This window comes from Diorhabda sublineata, chromosome 7 (genome assembly GCF_026230105.1).
Source record: "Diorhabda sublineata isolate icDioSubl1.1 chromosome 7, icDioSubl1.1, whole genome shotgun sequence".
NCBI classification, from domain to species: domain Eukaryota; kingdom Metazoa; phylum Arthropoda; class Insecta; order Coleoptera; family Chrysomelidae; genus Diorhabda; species Diorhabda sublineata.
In genome coordinates this window covers 2,902,566-2,916,857 of record NC_079480.1, presented here as the reverse complement: position 1 = coordinate 2,916,857, position 14,292 = coordinate 2,902,566, and the positions used below count along the sequence as shown (strand labels likewise).

The 14,292-nt window shown below is 34.0% G+C and overlaps 1 protein-coding gene across 4 annotated transcripts in view; it reads left to right on the top strand.

Moving 5' to 3' along the window:
• LOC130446921 (uncharacterized) overlaps positions 1 to 14,292 on the top strand; it is a 30,737-nt gene that overhangs the window by 4,418 nt on the left and 12,027 nt on the right. For 2 of the 4 annotated variants that reach the window (XM_056783445.1, XM_056783444.1), the window contains exons 3-12: positions 1,198 to 1,548; positions 1,642 to 1,818; positions 1,870 to 2,184; positions 2,610 to 2,794; positions 6,640 to 6,776; positions 8,897 to 9,105; positions 10,142 to 10,418; positions 12,876 to 13,009; positions 13,070 to 13,301; positions 13,358 to 13,491. In XM_056783445.1, coding sequence (XP_056639423.1) covers positions 1,198 to 1,548; positions 1,642 to 1,818; positions 1,870 to 2,184; positions 2,610 to 2,794; positions 6,640 to 6,776; positions 8,897 to 9,105; positions 10,142 to 10,418; positions 12,876 to 13,009; positions 13,070 to 13,301; positions 13,358 to 13,491 — 2,151 coding nt within the window. The remainder of the gene's footprint in view (positions 1 to 1,197; positions 1,549 to 1,641; positions 1,819 to 1,869; positions 2,185 to 2,609; positions 2,795 to 6,639; positions 6,777 to 8,896; positions 9,106 to 10,141; positions 10,419 to 12,875; positions 13,010 to 13,069; positions 13,302 to 13,357; positions 13,492 to 14,292) is intronic. The other 2 variants (XM_056783447.1, XM_056783446.1) reach the window with 1 other exon arrangement.

Sequence of the window (14,292 nt, the reverse complement as noted above, 5' to 3'; positions counted from 1 at the left end):
AGAAAGTGTAGCAATATAAAATGAAAGAGACAAAACGACAAAACAATCGAATGGCTTTTAGTTTCTAATGATTAACCACGATAATTAGTAAATAAAAAAACAACTTTTCTACAAAAATGATAAAAGATTAATAATATTTTTGGAAAATAAAATCGACAAAATGAGGCGTTTAATCACGTGACATTAAACGTCAATCAGGCGTGACGTCATACCTCGCGACACGCCATGTTGTAGGCCAGGTTATTTCGAGTTTTCAGCAATTATTGTTAAATTAATAAAATCCGATTTTAGTTTAATCCTGAAAGACAGGTATAATATGCCATTGAATCAGGATTTAACAAAGCAAACTGCAGTAATTTGCCCAAAATTGACGCAGTTATGCTTGACAAATATTTTGCATTGAACACATCCTTTTGTTAACCGAAAGTCCGCAGTTTTAAAACTTAAATGTAAGTATTATGTGAAAAACAAACAAAGTCTTATTGAATTAGCAGTTACCAGTCAGAGAGTCGCATTTACCCACTGTGGAATGAAAATTATTAACTCATTTTGAGGTTAGGGAATACAAAGTTTCAATAACTTTAACTTAATTAAGTCATAACATTTTATAAATGTTATGTGTGGTATCTTATAGTAGATTTTGTACATTTATAAATAGATATATCAAGTTTTGTTTGATACTTAGATCAAAATAATCTTAACAGAAATAATTTGTGGAATTAGTTCTTGGCATTTTTAACCATTTCTTTATTGTTTGGTACGTCTGGTGTTTTTATCGTTGTACTTTCACATTGGGACGCTATACAGTATTTATAATACGAGGAATTCCTTAATTATTAAAAAACACAATTGATTGTCATAAACAAACAGATGTATTGCGAGGTATGACGTCATTCAAGACGCCATGACAGTCTTGGCCTTTTTCGCGGTTAATTTCAAATTTATTTGTAAAAACTCGAAATACCAACGTAAAGAACCTGTTTTGGGGTGAAATAGATGCTAAGCTATAGTTTTAAACTAATTGCAGAATGTTATCTTTTATTATTTTTAAAATAAAATTTGTTTTAACTTGATTGATTATATTTTTAATGATTGTTTGACCGTGAGGATTTTTGAAATATTTTTTTCGTTCCAAAACTAATCTTCTACATTTCAATATTTGTATTCATATTTCCCTAAATCAATTTTTATCGTTAGGGTGATAAATTAGACGCAACTTTCCAAGTAGAAGCCACCTGTGATTACCCATGTCAAGGAGGCACTTTAAAATGTGAAAGTATTTTCCGTAAGATAGTGGGGGAGTCATTATGGCACATAGCAGGTGCAATTTGTGCTCCAATCGAATCAATATATTTAGAACAACAAAAAAATATCATTCCTACATTTATTGGAAATCCAGTATCGGAACAACAGAAAACTATAAAGGAACCTAAAGATGTACCACGTACTGTTGAAGAACCAAAAGTTGAACAGGATTTTGTTGGGGAACCAAAAGCTATTGACGTGGTTACCCCAAAGACGATCAAAAATGCCGAAGAACCTGAACTCGTAAGTCTACTTTGAACAATCATTCATGCGATCATTGTGACCCGCTCATTATTTAGTTTATTCAATTACTTATTGAAAATTATCTATTCGAAGCATATTGAAATTAGTGAAGAGAGTCCAAAGAAGACTGTACCGTGCTTAGGTTGTCCAATAGATATAAATCCAAATGCCTACGGCGTCGCTGATCTGATAAACACCGCGTTGAGGCATATCGAATCAGAAAGAAGTCAAAAGCATACGGCTCTGAAAGTTTTAAGGGTACAACAACAGGTAAGTTTAACTGGAATCTCCTTTTAATTATCTAATTCGATTAACATACAGGTTGTATCCGGTATTAAATATACTCTATTAGTTGAAGTAGCTCCTACTGTCTGCCCGAAAACTATCGACTCTCCTTCTTGTCCAATTGATCGGTCTCGAGACAGTTTTATTTGTGAAGTACAATTTTGGGAAAAATCCTGGGAAAGATTCACACAGATTATTAAAAATAATTGTACAAATAATCAAGAATTTGTTTATAATGCCGGTTTTTACACAACGACGAAAAGTCCACCGAGAGAAGTTGACTTGAGTGATTTGGAGTCTCAGATTCTTTCTGATTTTGAAATTGAACAACCCCAAACAACTTATAATGGGGTAAGTTCACTTAAATTTAGTGATTAATCGATTTTTATTATTTTAATTTATATTGACAACACTGTAATTAATGTAAATGAACATTAAATGTTTTGGTATTCCATTTCTAATATGGAACTAATCGTAACCATGAAATTTTAATGTATTTACTCGAAAGCTAACTTATGATGTCCTAAATATTTAACTGTCATCGTAAATTCAGAATTTCAAGGTAGGTGACGTTGTTAAAAGCTCTAAATAAGTCTCGGCAAATAATAAATGGACCAAATTATCAAAATACTGTCATTTATTAATTTAAAAATGTTTGTTGAAAAATTTCAAGGGTAAAACTGGTTTTATGACAAAAACTTTTAAATTATTCATTAATGTCGAATATTTACCATTATTTACTATATTTTCTTATGATCAACAATTTTCAAATACAGCGAAATTGGGTAAACAGTATCCATCCTGTATATTCCAACATCGGGTACGGTCCGGAGGTGATATTACAAAAGAGAAGAGTCAGAGATATTGTAGAAGATAAAGAAAACGAACACAATGTATTTAAAAGACACTATAGAGATTCTGATAGTGATTCTTCATCGAGCAGTAGTGAATCTGACGAAAGGTTGGTGTAAATATGGGATAAGAAAAAAGATTATAATGAACTTTTATGTCTAAATTGGCAACATCGCATGCAATAACTATTAGAAGATTGAGAGTGTATAATAATCAACAGAACTGTGTTGGTTATTTGGTTTCTGAGTTTCTTTTTATCTCTAGTAGATAGAATTTTAATGTAACTAAAAATGTCCACCGCGGGGTAAACAAATGCTTTTGCCACAAGTTTCTGTATGGTTTGTTTAGTTATTTATAACTGAATTCAATTTTTTTGTCCTATTTTTTGAAAAAATTCCATCGTTACTTAAATTTTTTGATATTTTTTGGAAATTCCAATATGCCAATCATTTTTAATTCACCATTGTACATACAACCTAACGAATTGTCTAAATCAGCTGACGCTTATTTAAAAATGTCCACCGTGGGGTAAACAAATGCTTTTGCCACAAGTTTCTGTATGGTTTGTTTAGTTATTTATGACGAAATTCAATTTTTTTGTCCTATTTTTTGAAAAAATTCCATCGTTACTTGAATTTTTCGATATTTTTTGGAAATTCCAATATGCCAATCATTTTTAATTCACCATTGTACATACAACCTAACGAATTGTCTAAATCAGCTGACGCTTATTTAAAAATGTCCACCGTGGGGTAAACAAATGCTTTTGCCACAAGTTTCTGTATGGTTTGTTTAGTTATTTATGACGAAATTCAATTTTTTTGTCCTATTTTTTGAAAAAATTCCATCGTTACTTAAATTTTTTGATATTTTTCGGAAATTTCAATATGCCAATCATTTTTAATTCACCATTGTACATACAACCTAACGAATTGTCTAAATCAGCTGACGCTTATTTAAAAATGTCCACCGTGGGGTAAACAAATGCTTTTGCCACAAGTTTCTGTATGGTTTGTTTAGTTATTTATGACGAAATTCATTTTTTTTGTCCTATTTTTTGAAAAAATTCCATCGTTACTTAAATTTTTTGATATTTTTTGGAAATTCCAATATGCCAATCATTTTTAATTCACCATTGTACATACAACCTAACGAATTGTCTAAATCAGCTGACGCTTATTTAAAAATGTCCACCGTGGGGTAAACAAATGCTTTTGCCACAAGTTTCTGTATGGTTTGTTTAGTTATTTATGACGAAATTCAATTTTTTTGTCCTATTTTTTGAAAAAATTCCATCGTTACTTAAATTTTTTGATATTTTTCGGAAATTCCAATATGCCAATCATTTTTAATTCACCATTGTACATACAACCTAACGAATTGTTTAAATCAGCTGACGCTTATTTAAAAATGTCCACCGTGGGGTAAACAAATGCTTTTGCCACAAGTTTCTGTATGGTTTGTTTAGTTATTTATGACGAAATTCAATTTTTTTGTCTTATTTTTTGAAAAAATTCCATCGTTACTTAAATTTTTTGATATTTTTTGGAAATTCCAATATGTCAATCATTTTTAATTCACCATTGTACATACAACCTAACGAATTGTCTAAATCAGCTGACGCTTATTTAAAAATGTCCACCGTGGGGTAAACAAATGCTTTTGCCACAAGTTTCTGTATGGTTTGTTTAGTTATTTATAACTGAATTAAATTTTTTTGTCCTATTTTTTGAAAAAATTCCATCGTTACTTAAATTTTTTGATATTTTTCGGAAATTTCAATATGCCAATCATTTTTAATTCGCCATTGTACAACCCAACAAATTGTCTAAATCAGCTGACGCTTATTTAAAAATGTCCACCGTGGGGTAAACAAATGCTTTTGCCACAAGTTTCTGTATGGTTTGTTTAGTTATTTATGATTGAATTCAATTTTTTTGTCCTATTTTTTGAAAAAATTCCATCGTTACTTGAATTTTTCGATATTTTTCGGAAATTTCAATATGCCAATCATTTTTAATTCGCCATTGTACAACCCAACAAATTGTCTAAATCAGCTGACGCTTATTTAAAAATGTCCACCGTGGGGTAAACAAATGCTTTTGCCACAAGTTTCTGTATGGTTTGTTTAGTTATTTATGATTGAATTCAATTTTTTTGTCCTATTTTTTGAAAAAATTCCATCGTTACTTGAATTTTTCGATATTTTTCGGAAATTTCAATATGCCAATCATTTTTAATTCGCCATTGTACAACCCAACAAATTGTCTAAATCAGCTGACGCTTATTTAAAAATGTCCACCGTGGGGTAAACAAATGCTTTTGCCACAAGTTTCTGTATGGTTTGTTTAGTTATTTATGACGAAATTCAATTTTTTTGTCCTATTTTTTGAAAAAATTCCATCATTACTTAAATTTTTTGATATTTTTTGGAAATTCCAATATGCCAATCATTTTTAATTCACCATTGTACATACAACCTAACGAATTGTCTAAATCAGCTGACGCTTATTTAAAAATGTCCACCGTGGGGTAAACAAATGCTTTTGCCACAAGTTCCTGTGTGGTTTGTTTAGTAATTTAAACCTTTTTATTACGAAATGTTTGAAAAATGCGATGTTGCCAGACATTACAACTGAGAGACTGACTTGTTTTTATTTATATATACATAAACAATAAAAAATTGAACGCAACTTGTATCCTCTGGTTATAACTAATCTGAACCACATAAGAAATATAAATATTCCCATTTTTATAATAATTTTTCTAAATTTGATACAATTTTCATTAGAGCAACTTCCGCCACATTGTTTTACTTAAGCAACAATCATATTGATGAAACTACAAAATTCTAGAGAACCTATTTTTTTGGAATATGTTCAGGGGTGTCATGGCTGCGCCCGCTTCAGCCGCCATTTTCAAAAATACGTTTTATCGAATATCTCTCGAACCACGCAACGTACGACAAAAATTGTACAGATCATTTTTATAGATAATAATTTTTGCCACCTTTTTTTTATCTACCTCCTCCTGAGAGGGGCGGCCATTTTTAATAATCCGGCATTTTTCGGCTTTGCAGGTATTAGCGGTAAATTGAACATCTTTGTGCATAATAGAGCTAGCACATTGAGACTTATATATACTCCCCTCCTCTCGACACACACTTTTCCATACGTTTTTTCCATTGATCGAAGCAGTGCCGGAAGTCTTCTTTGGCGAGTGCCTTTAGGAGCTCTGCCGTTTTTTGCTTTACCGCTTCCTTCGGCTCTGATCTTTTTACAGCCTCGGCAATCATCTACATACTCATTCCACACGATCTGCATGCCCAATTTGGTTGATTTTGTTCACTGTTTCCAAAGTTGAAACAGTTACAGGGCGACTTGGGCTCTTGGTCATCTTCAGTGGTCTCTCGGCCCTCACTAAAACGCTTACACATCTCAAAAACACGCGCACGAGATAGAGAATTGTCCCCATAAGCCTCTTGTAACAATTCATAGCACTCAGTCGGAGTTTTTTTTTCAATTTAACGAGAAATTTGTTTTTCGTCACACATGGTGAGAAAAAGACACGTTCGGTTCAAACCGCTACTGCACAAATACTATAATAGTGACGAAAACGTGTTTTGGAACGTGCATAGACAAGATATCTAGACACCCAACGCATTATTTGTTTTTTATCCCACTCGTTTAGGGCGCCCTCTAGACGCAGTCTCGTTATTTAATAGCCGGACCTCGTATATGGTAGCAACACACAACAAAAATTTCTTAGTTTTTGATCTCGAGCCAATTTTTTTTGAATTTAACGAAAATTTTATCTAGCAAAGAGTTTCATTGATTAAAACAAAACATTTTGTCTCTATGTTGTAATAATAAAACTGAAAAATAATTTAAACAATAAGTTAATTCGTTTATAATGTTTAATATTTCGTCCCATTATTGCGAATTATTTTTATAGTAATGATAAAAAGAGACATAATGATGATAGTGATGATGATAGTAGTCATAGCCATAAACACAAGTACGACGAAAGCAGCGAAAGCTGTGAACATCATCACAAACATAAACACAATCATCGAGACAGTGATGATAGAGGTAACCCGCAGATAAATGAATGATAATTTTAATCTACTAACAAACAATAATTGTATATCGTATAATAATTAAATTACATTGATACAATTTTATCGATTAACAACAGGGCTTTATTAACTATCGAATAATAAAAACTCGAATCACAATAATGGAAAATCGGCTACGAAACTTTTTGACGTTTCATTTAAACAAAATAGTTACAGCTTTGCTTAAAAAAATTATCATATTAATGATTTTTTTGATGCTTACAACTAAAAAGGGCTTTTAGGGCGTGTTTTTTATTATATTTATCTAATTGCGCCTCTATTCATAAACCAAAATCAGTTACGAGTTTATAAATAAATCAAAACAACATTTCTTTAAAAATTATTTACTACGTTGCAAGCTGTTGTTACAGCTAAACAAAGACTGGTGGACATGTGGTGCTAGTCCGAAGGGATAACTTGAACAACAAAATAAAAAAAGCCAACCTAAGATCCTCCATCGGATTTATACTTCAATAGTCTCACGTACGAGGCCATCGTGTGGTGGCCCTGTCAGTATCTCAGTACGGCGCCAACTAGGGCACTTGAAGTCTCACCGAATCTCCCACCCTTGGATCTAACGATACAAGTCATGAGGACAGCATATAAAGAACTGCAGGCTGGTCATGCAAAAATCTGGATGCAATCAACAGATGAATGCCCAATCATTTCGATGGGCAGCGACCAAATGGCGCCCACAACCCTACAATAATAAGATTTTGGAGGCAGTGGATCGGTGACTGTATACTGATAATGGAGCCATCCGGTTCACGGGGATGGCTTGGCCGGAGCAGAATTCTACGGAGGACACCCTTAAATAAGCGAATCGTTTTCGCTTGGGGAATACGCTGCCATCCTTCAAGCCGAGGTATTAGCTGCAACGGTCTCGTAATCTCAATCTGGTCAGATAGAAGAGCTGCCATACAGGCCATTACGGTCGAAAAAGGGTGCTCTAGGCTAGTGCTGGAGTGCAAGGAAGTCCTACAAAATCTGGTGAGTGATGGCTGCAAGATCCAGATCGTTTAGGTGCCCTGTCAGTCAGGCAACAAAGATGGACTCACCCGCTAGACTGGAATCGGCGAAATGGGATGGGCCCAGAATCCATGTCTGCTGACATGTCGGGTTCGGTAGAGATGGATAGACACACGTGGCCAATGACAAGCAAAGCCATAAATATATGGACGTTGTGCGTTTCACACTTAACAAATGCTTCAATAGGCGCGGAATCCGACTAGTGATCGGACGTGGTCATCCACGACTCCGTCTTCACATCGTGGGCTTCATAGACGATCCGGAGTGCCACTAGTGCGGTTCAGACACTTAACGACATCAAAGGGTTCAAGTCAAAGCGCCTGGTCGGCTTCTCAAAGGACTTAAGCCGAAGATGAGTGGTATAAACAAAAAGAACAAGGAAAGTTGTGACTGAATTTAAACCAGAAGTCCCAATATCAGACATAAAATATGATATACAAAATCTCGTTGAATCTGGTAACGTCAAACGGGGCACAGCGGGCCTATGTGCTCAAAAGATCCCTATGAACTATGAGCTAAACGAAATCTCGTGATTTTATTATTGATAACCATCAATAACTTGTAATTATTTTTCTGGGTAATCACCCATAAGTTGAAGCGTTGCCAAGTTTATTGTATATGAATGGTTAGTCCAAACAAATATTAGAAAAGAAATGATGGAGCCATCGATTGAAATATTTTTTCTACGTATAAAACTTTTTCTCAACCTATCAAGATAATTTCCAAACAATCTTTAAATCTTATGACAATTTCTATAAACTTTTCCTTAAGGGTCTCCAACTTACCTGATCGTTGAATAATTTTAATAAATTTTTGAGCTTGCTAGCGAAACCAATTATTCGAAAACTTACCTCCAATTTCTTCTATTCAAGCATTTTTATCTCCATAATCATCGTTAAGATTTCTTCTGTAAGTTATTTATTTTTCAAAACAATCTTTTCCATTCCCTTCGTTTCACTTTAAATTCGAAATAAATAAAACATACGCATGGGGGCGATATTTTATACTAACAGCATGTAACGTATTTTTTTTACTATTAACTAAAATATCTTGTCGTTATTTAAGAGCCGATAAAAGACAAACATAGCTCTAATGACTCTGACGAATCGAATAAATCGAGCGATTCAAGTAAATCTAGTAAATCGAGAGAATCGAGAAAATCTTATAAACATAGTGAATCGAGTGAATCTTCTGATTCATCCGAATCAGATGACCACAAGAAGAAACACAAACATCACAACAATAGTAGAAGAAAGAGGTCTAATGAACTTGAGGTAATTGTTTTCCTCTTGATACAAAGCTTCGTGTGTCTTTTGTAACCAATGTATACCAGAAATTGTTAATCGTACATTCCTACCATAGCTTCTCATCTAATATAAAGTGTGAACATTGTTTTATTTGTAACGATTTAAATCTGAAGTTTGATACGTTTATATACCTGATACATTTGACCTACTTATACCTAAAGCCCAATACACATGGAGCAATAGAAAAGAAACCAAGCCCAAAAGTGATTGAAGTCACCAACTGATTGGTAAAATGTCTCTGTACTCAGAGCAGACTCAGTTGTGACTGAAACCTGACACAAAAGTTAATTTTTTTTTTGATACGCCCCGTATAACATATTTTTTTCGATAAACCGTTTGGTCCCTCGTACAATACCTTCGCCTTAACGACGCAACTGGTCGAAGTGGTGAATTTCCACCACGGAGATCGGAAGTTCGAATAAAAATGGCGGTGCCAATCGGTGTTTGGCTTTTATCGAACAGATGTCGCTACATGTATTAACAATGACGTAACGCCATTTTTCTGGTGTTCATTCTGGACCTTTTCAAGTTTAACTATAAAAAAAATAAATGACCTCAGCGCCGAAACAAACTCATACATTTGGAGCTCGGCCCACCAAGCATACCATGAGGAAGCTCGACTAAATACAGAACAGAGCAAGTCGACTTAGAGACGATCCAGAGTTGAATAGAAACTTGGACAGCTTAGAACATAGGGAAAAGTCGGCCACGACCGATGCTCTAGCTTAATCCCACTTAGAGCAGTTTCTGCAGGAACTATTCGACAGCTAAACTTGACTATTTCTTTAATTTCTTTTGATTTGATCCGTGTGTATTCGAGCTATGCCAAAAATCCTCTGGAATTCCGTATGTCCTAGTAAATTTGATACAGAAAACTTTCTAGGTTATCTAAAGAGTATTGAAACTTGATGGTCAAGGACTATCAATGGTGCAGAAACATTTTAACTCTGTTTTTTTGCCTTACTTGTATTGATGAAGTTCAAAATATGTTATTATTTTGTAGAATGATCCACAAATTTTAGATGATCTTGCTTGGATAGCATCCAAAATCCTCGACTACCATAATTACGTCCTAGTCGGTTCGTCAAATGTACGTTTGAACGGGCTGCACTACAAACTGCAGCTTCTACTCGAAAGAGATCGTACAGTAGTAGAATGTAGCGTCTTTATGACTGTTAACGAAGGAAATATATATGAATCTACAATTGATAAGTATCATTGTAATACAGACGAAGTTTGGAAGCATAAAACAACACAGGATAAGAGAAGTAAAACACTCGGTGTGTATATTCTCAAAATACGAGCGTGGTTCAAATATAAACAGGAATTTTTGAATAAACGCGCGAAAAATTTAATGTGGCTGCATTGGATGTTAGACTTTTTTGTTAGAGAACAGTCGAGACATGAGCGTCTACAGGCGCTGTGCTGCGCAAAATGGACTTGTGATTTTTATCGTAAACTGATCGGAACAAGGACCAACCGGTCTTAATCTCTAAATAGATGGTGCCACTACAAAAAATTGTTAAAATATAATAAGTCGTGTGACTGATACATAGATGGCGCTGTGAAATCCATTTGAAGTACCAACTTTCAAAATAGTATGTGTCAAATTTCATGACATTTCGATTAGGAAACATGGATCCATCAATCCACTCCGGAATCAAAACGAGCATCACCTGGTGAACTGATGAAGAACGTCCGAAGCGTCCAAAAACACAACAGTCAACTGGGAAGCTTATGGCTTCACTATTTTGGGATGCGCATGGAATATTGTTCACCGACTAATCTTCAAAAGGGAGAGATAATGCAAAAATAAAGGAAAACGGCCTTATATGTCGAAGAAAACACCATTGTTTCACCAAGACAACGCACCGATTCACAAGTCAATATTTATTTCTAATCCGTTTTGCGTGGCACATCACATGCGCGTAAAATCAGCGGAAATTGAGCATTAACTCAGATACTAGTCAGCAAAAAATTCATAAACTTTTCGGTTACCGAAAAATTTCGCCCAGATGGGTGCAAGACTTTTGCATTTTGAACGCTTGGAAGTTCGCACGCGTCTTGGATAGAGGAGTAATTGCGGTTGATTTTTCTCATTGAACAACGAACTGTTAACGCGCAGTATTATAGTAACCTCTTGGAAAACATGGTGAAACCGGTCTACCGAGCAAATCGACGCGATATTGCAATCCGTAGCGAGATATTGCTGCAAGACAACGTCTGACCGTATACAGTTCGGTTTACGATGTAAACATTGAACAAATTGGATTTAGAAACGCCAAAACACCCAACTTATAGTCACCATGCGACTATTATTTATTTTGTCCATTTAAAGAGATTGAGATTCGAAAACAATGCAGAATCCTTTAAGGCGGATTCACACCAACGGGCACAGTCAGATCAGGTCACGGTCAGAGACAGTCTAGTCAAGATCGCTGCCTCGGGATCTACCGTACCGTGACCTGATCTGACTGTGCCCGTTGGTGTGAACCCGCCTTTAAGCGCGAATGGTTGAGTGATAAGACGAATAAGACGTCTGATAGCTTCCGGAGGGGTAGGAAAAGAGTGAAAAGACGGAAATTATCTAGGAAAACTAATGATTTTTTGTCAATAACGTGGAAGGGATTGAAAATTTCGATAAAATGTATAGAAACAAGTATTTAGAACGTGAAAATTCTTACAAAAATAGGATCTAGATGTTTTTTCGAAAAATGGTTCATTTTGGAGATACGTGGCTCTTGAAGTGTTCGTTAGTTGGGGTGTAACTGTGTGGATTTGTAATTTGAGTGGACTGAAATCAGAGTCTCATAATAATTGTTGTTAGTTCCACATTAGTTGAAATACATTTCATAAAAGTGGGAGGAAGGATTTATGAAATATGAGCGGCTCGTTCACCGTTTGAGAAATCGTCGCTAGGGATTTCAAAATCAAACTGGCCAGGGATTAATAAAAAAAATGAAGGTCACTGCGAGAAAGAACAGGTTCTGAAATACGGATTCTCGCATTGATGAAGATATAGTCAATAAGATAGACTTACTAGCCTCATCAGAAGAATTCTAATGTTTTTTGGAAAATGTTTAATGAAAACTTCACGTTTTCGCACGTTTTTAGACGCATATTTTGCTAGAGGAAGGTCTGGGCCTTGAGCCAGGAATCTGCATTTTGATATTTTTACATCAATAGCAAAGACATTGATCAGATAAAAAAACTAACTAAACAACAACGTGCTTAGAAAGATGTGATTGAATTTGGCTAAAGAAAAATTTCAACTTTGGATAACAATAAGAAATCATTTTTGACGGTACTTGCCAGCTGTATATATCAATTGCTGAACGATTTTCTTTCAAAATCTTGTTTAATTTGGAATTTTCACGACAAGTCTTACAGTATTCAGAGTTGTTGAAGCGTACATCTGATTTTAGATCATTATTTCGTAAAAGAAACATTTTTGGTGCATATTTTCACGTTCTACAACTTTTTTCATATACATTGCTTTGAAATTTCCAACCTCTTCTACGTTATCGACAAAATACCAATTTTCCTTAGCCGTTCGCGTGCAGAACAATTTTGTTTTCTTAAAATAGGGCTCAAAAATTTCTCGTATACCAAAAAACATGTTTATTGGTTTTAGTCTCAGGTTAAAAACCTGGTCTACCGGTTAATATTTGAACCACCCTCGTATACGAATAAACAAATCTAAAATGGATTTTTCTATAATATGTTGTACGCTACAGGTGGAATGGTGCCGATATCTACCAACGACCCTCAAATAAATTTATATTTGAAAGATGGTTTAACCAATTTAGATAAAACTTCACCGCATACAAACAAATATAAAATTCTTGAAATAATAGAAGCGACAAAACAAGTAAGAAAAACGGCGATTAAGCAGTAAAAGTAATTTACCAACATTTTTTTTTAAATCCAGACAATTAGCGGAGTTCTTTATCGCATTAAAGCCCACGTTACAGTATCGGATTGCGAAAAAGGAAAAGACACGGATCCGGCAACTTGTGGTGTACTTAAAGACGCTCCAATCAAAGAATGTCATTTCAAAATTTGGGATCAACCTTGGTTACCGCAAGGAAGACAAACGAACATCACTTGCGATAACGACGAAGAAGTTTATCGTTTCAGACAAAAACGTGATACCTTAACAGGTATCTAAATTATATTAATAATTTCCCGAACGATTTACTACGAAAATGTATTGCAGGTGGTATCAATCAAATTTCCAAGGACGATGATCAGGTCAAGTTATATTTGAAGGATGGATTAACTAATATGGATCAAGTTTCATCTCATGCTAATAAATACAAGGTTCTGGAAGTTTTGGAGGCTTCGAGTCAAGTGAGTATTGCGCGTGAGCTGTTCATGGCATTATTTTGAATATATATACCATCGAAAAGGAACTACATAAACAAATTTTTATTATTTCAGGGTATCGTGTCAAAAAAATGTGTAAATCAATTTTTTCTACAACTTTTTTATCAATTAGACCTTTTTATATGTTTTTTTTAAATATATATAGCCTTGATTTACTTACTTTTTACCATTTAGACCTTTTATATGTTTTTTTAATATATAAAGCCTTGATTTACTTACTTTTTACTAGTGAGACCTTTTTAAACATTTTTTTATATATAGCCTTGATTTTAGATCTCTTTTCTATGAAAATCGGTAGATCGAAAGGTCAATTTTTACTTGCTACCTTGTCAAAATAATTATGTTTATCAATTTTCTTCAATTTTTTACCACTTAGACCTTTTGGTATGTTTTTTTAAAATATATATAGCCTTGATTTACTTACTTTTTACCACTTAGACCTTTTTATATGTTTTTAAATATATAAAGCCTTGATTTACTTACTTTTTACTACTTAGACCTTTTTAAAGATTTTTTAATATACAGCCTTGATTTTAGGTCTCTTTTCTATGAAAATCAGAAGGTCGAAAGGTCAATTTTTACGTGCTACCTTGTCAAAATAATTATGTTTGATCAATTCTCTTCAACTTTTTACCACTTAGACCTTTTTTATGTTTTTTTTAAATATATATAGCCTTGATTTACTTACTTTTTACCATTTAGACCTTTTATATGTTTTTTTAATATATAAAGTCTTGATTTTCTTACTTTTTACTAGTGAGACCT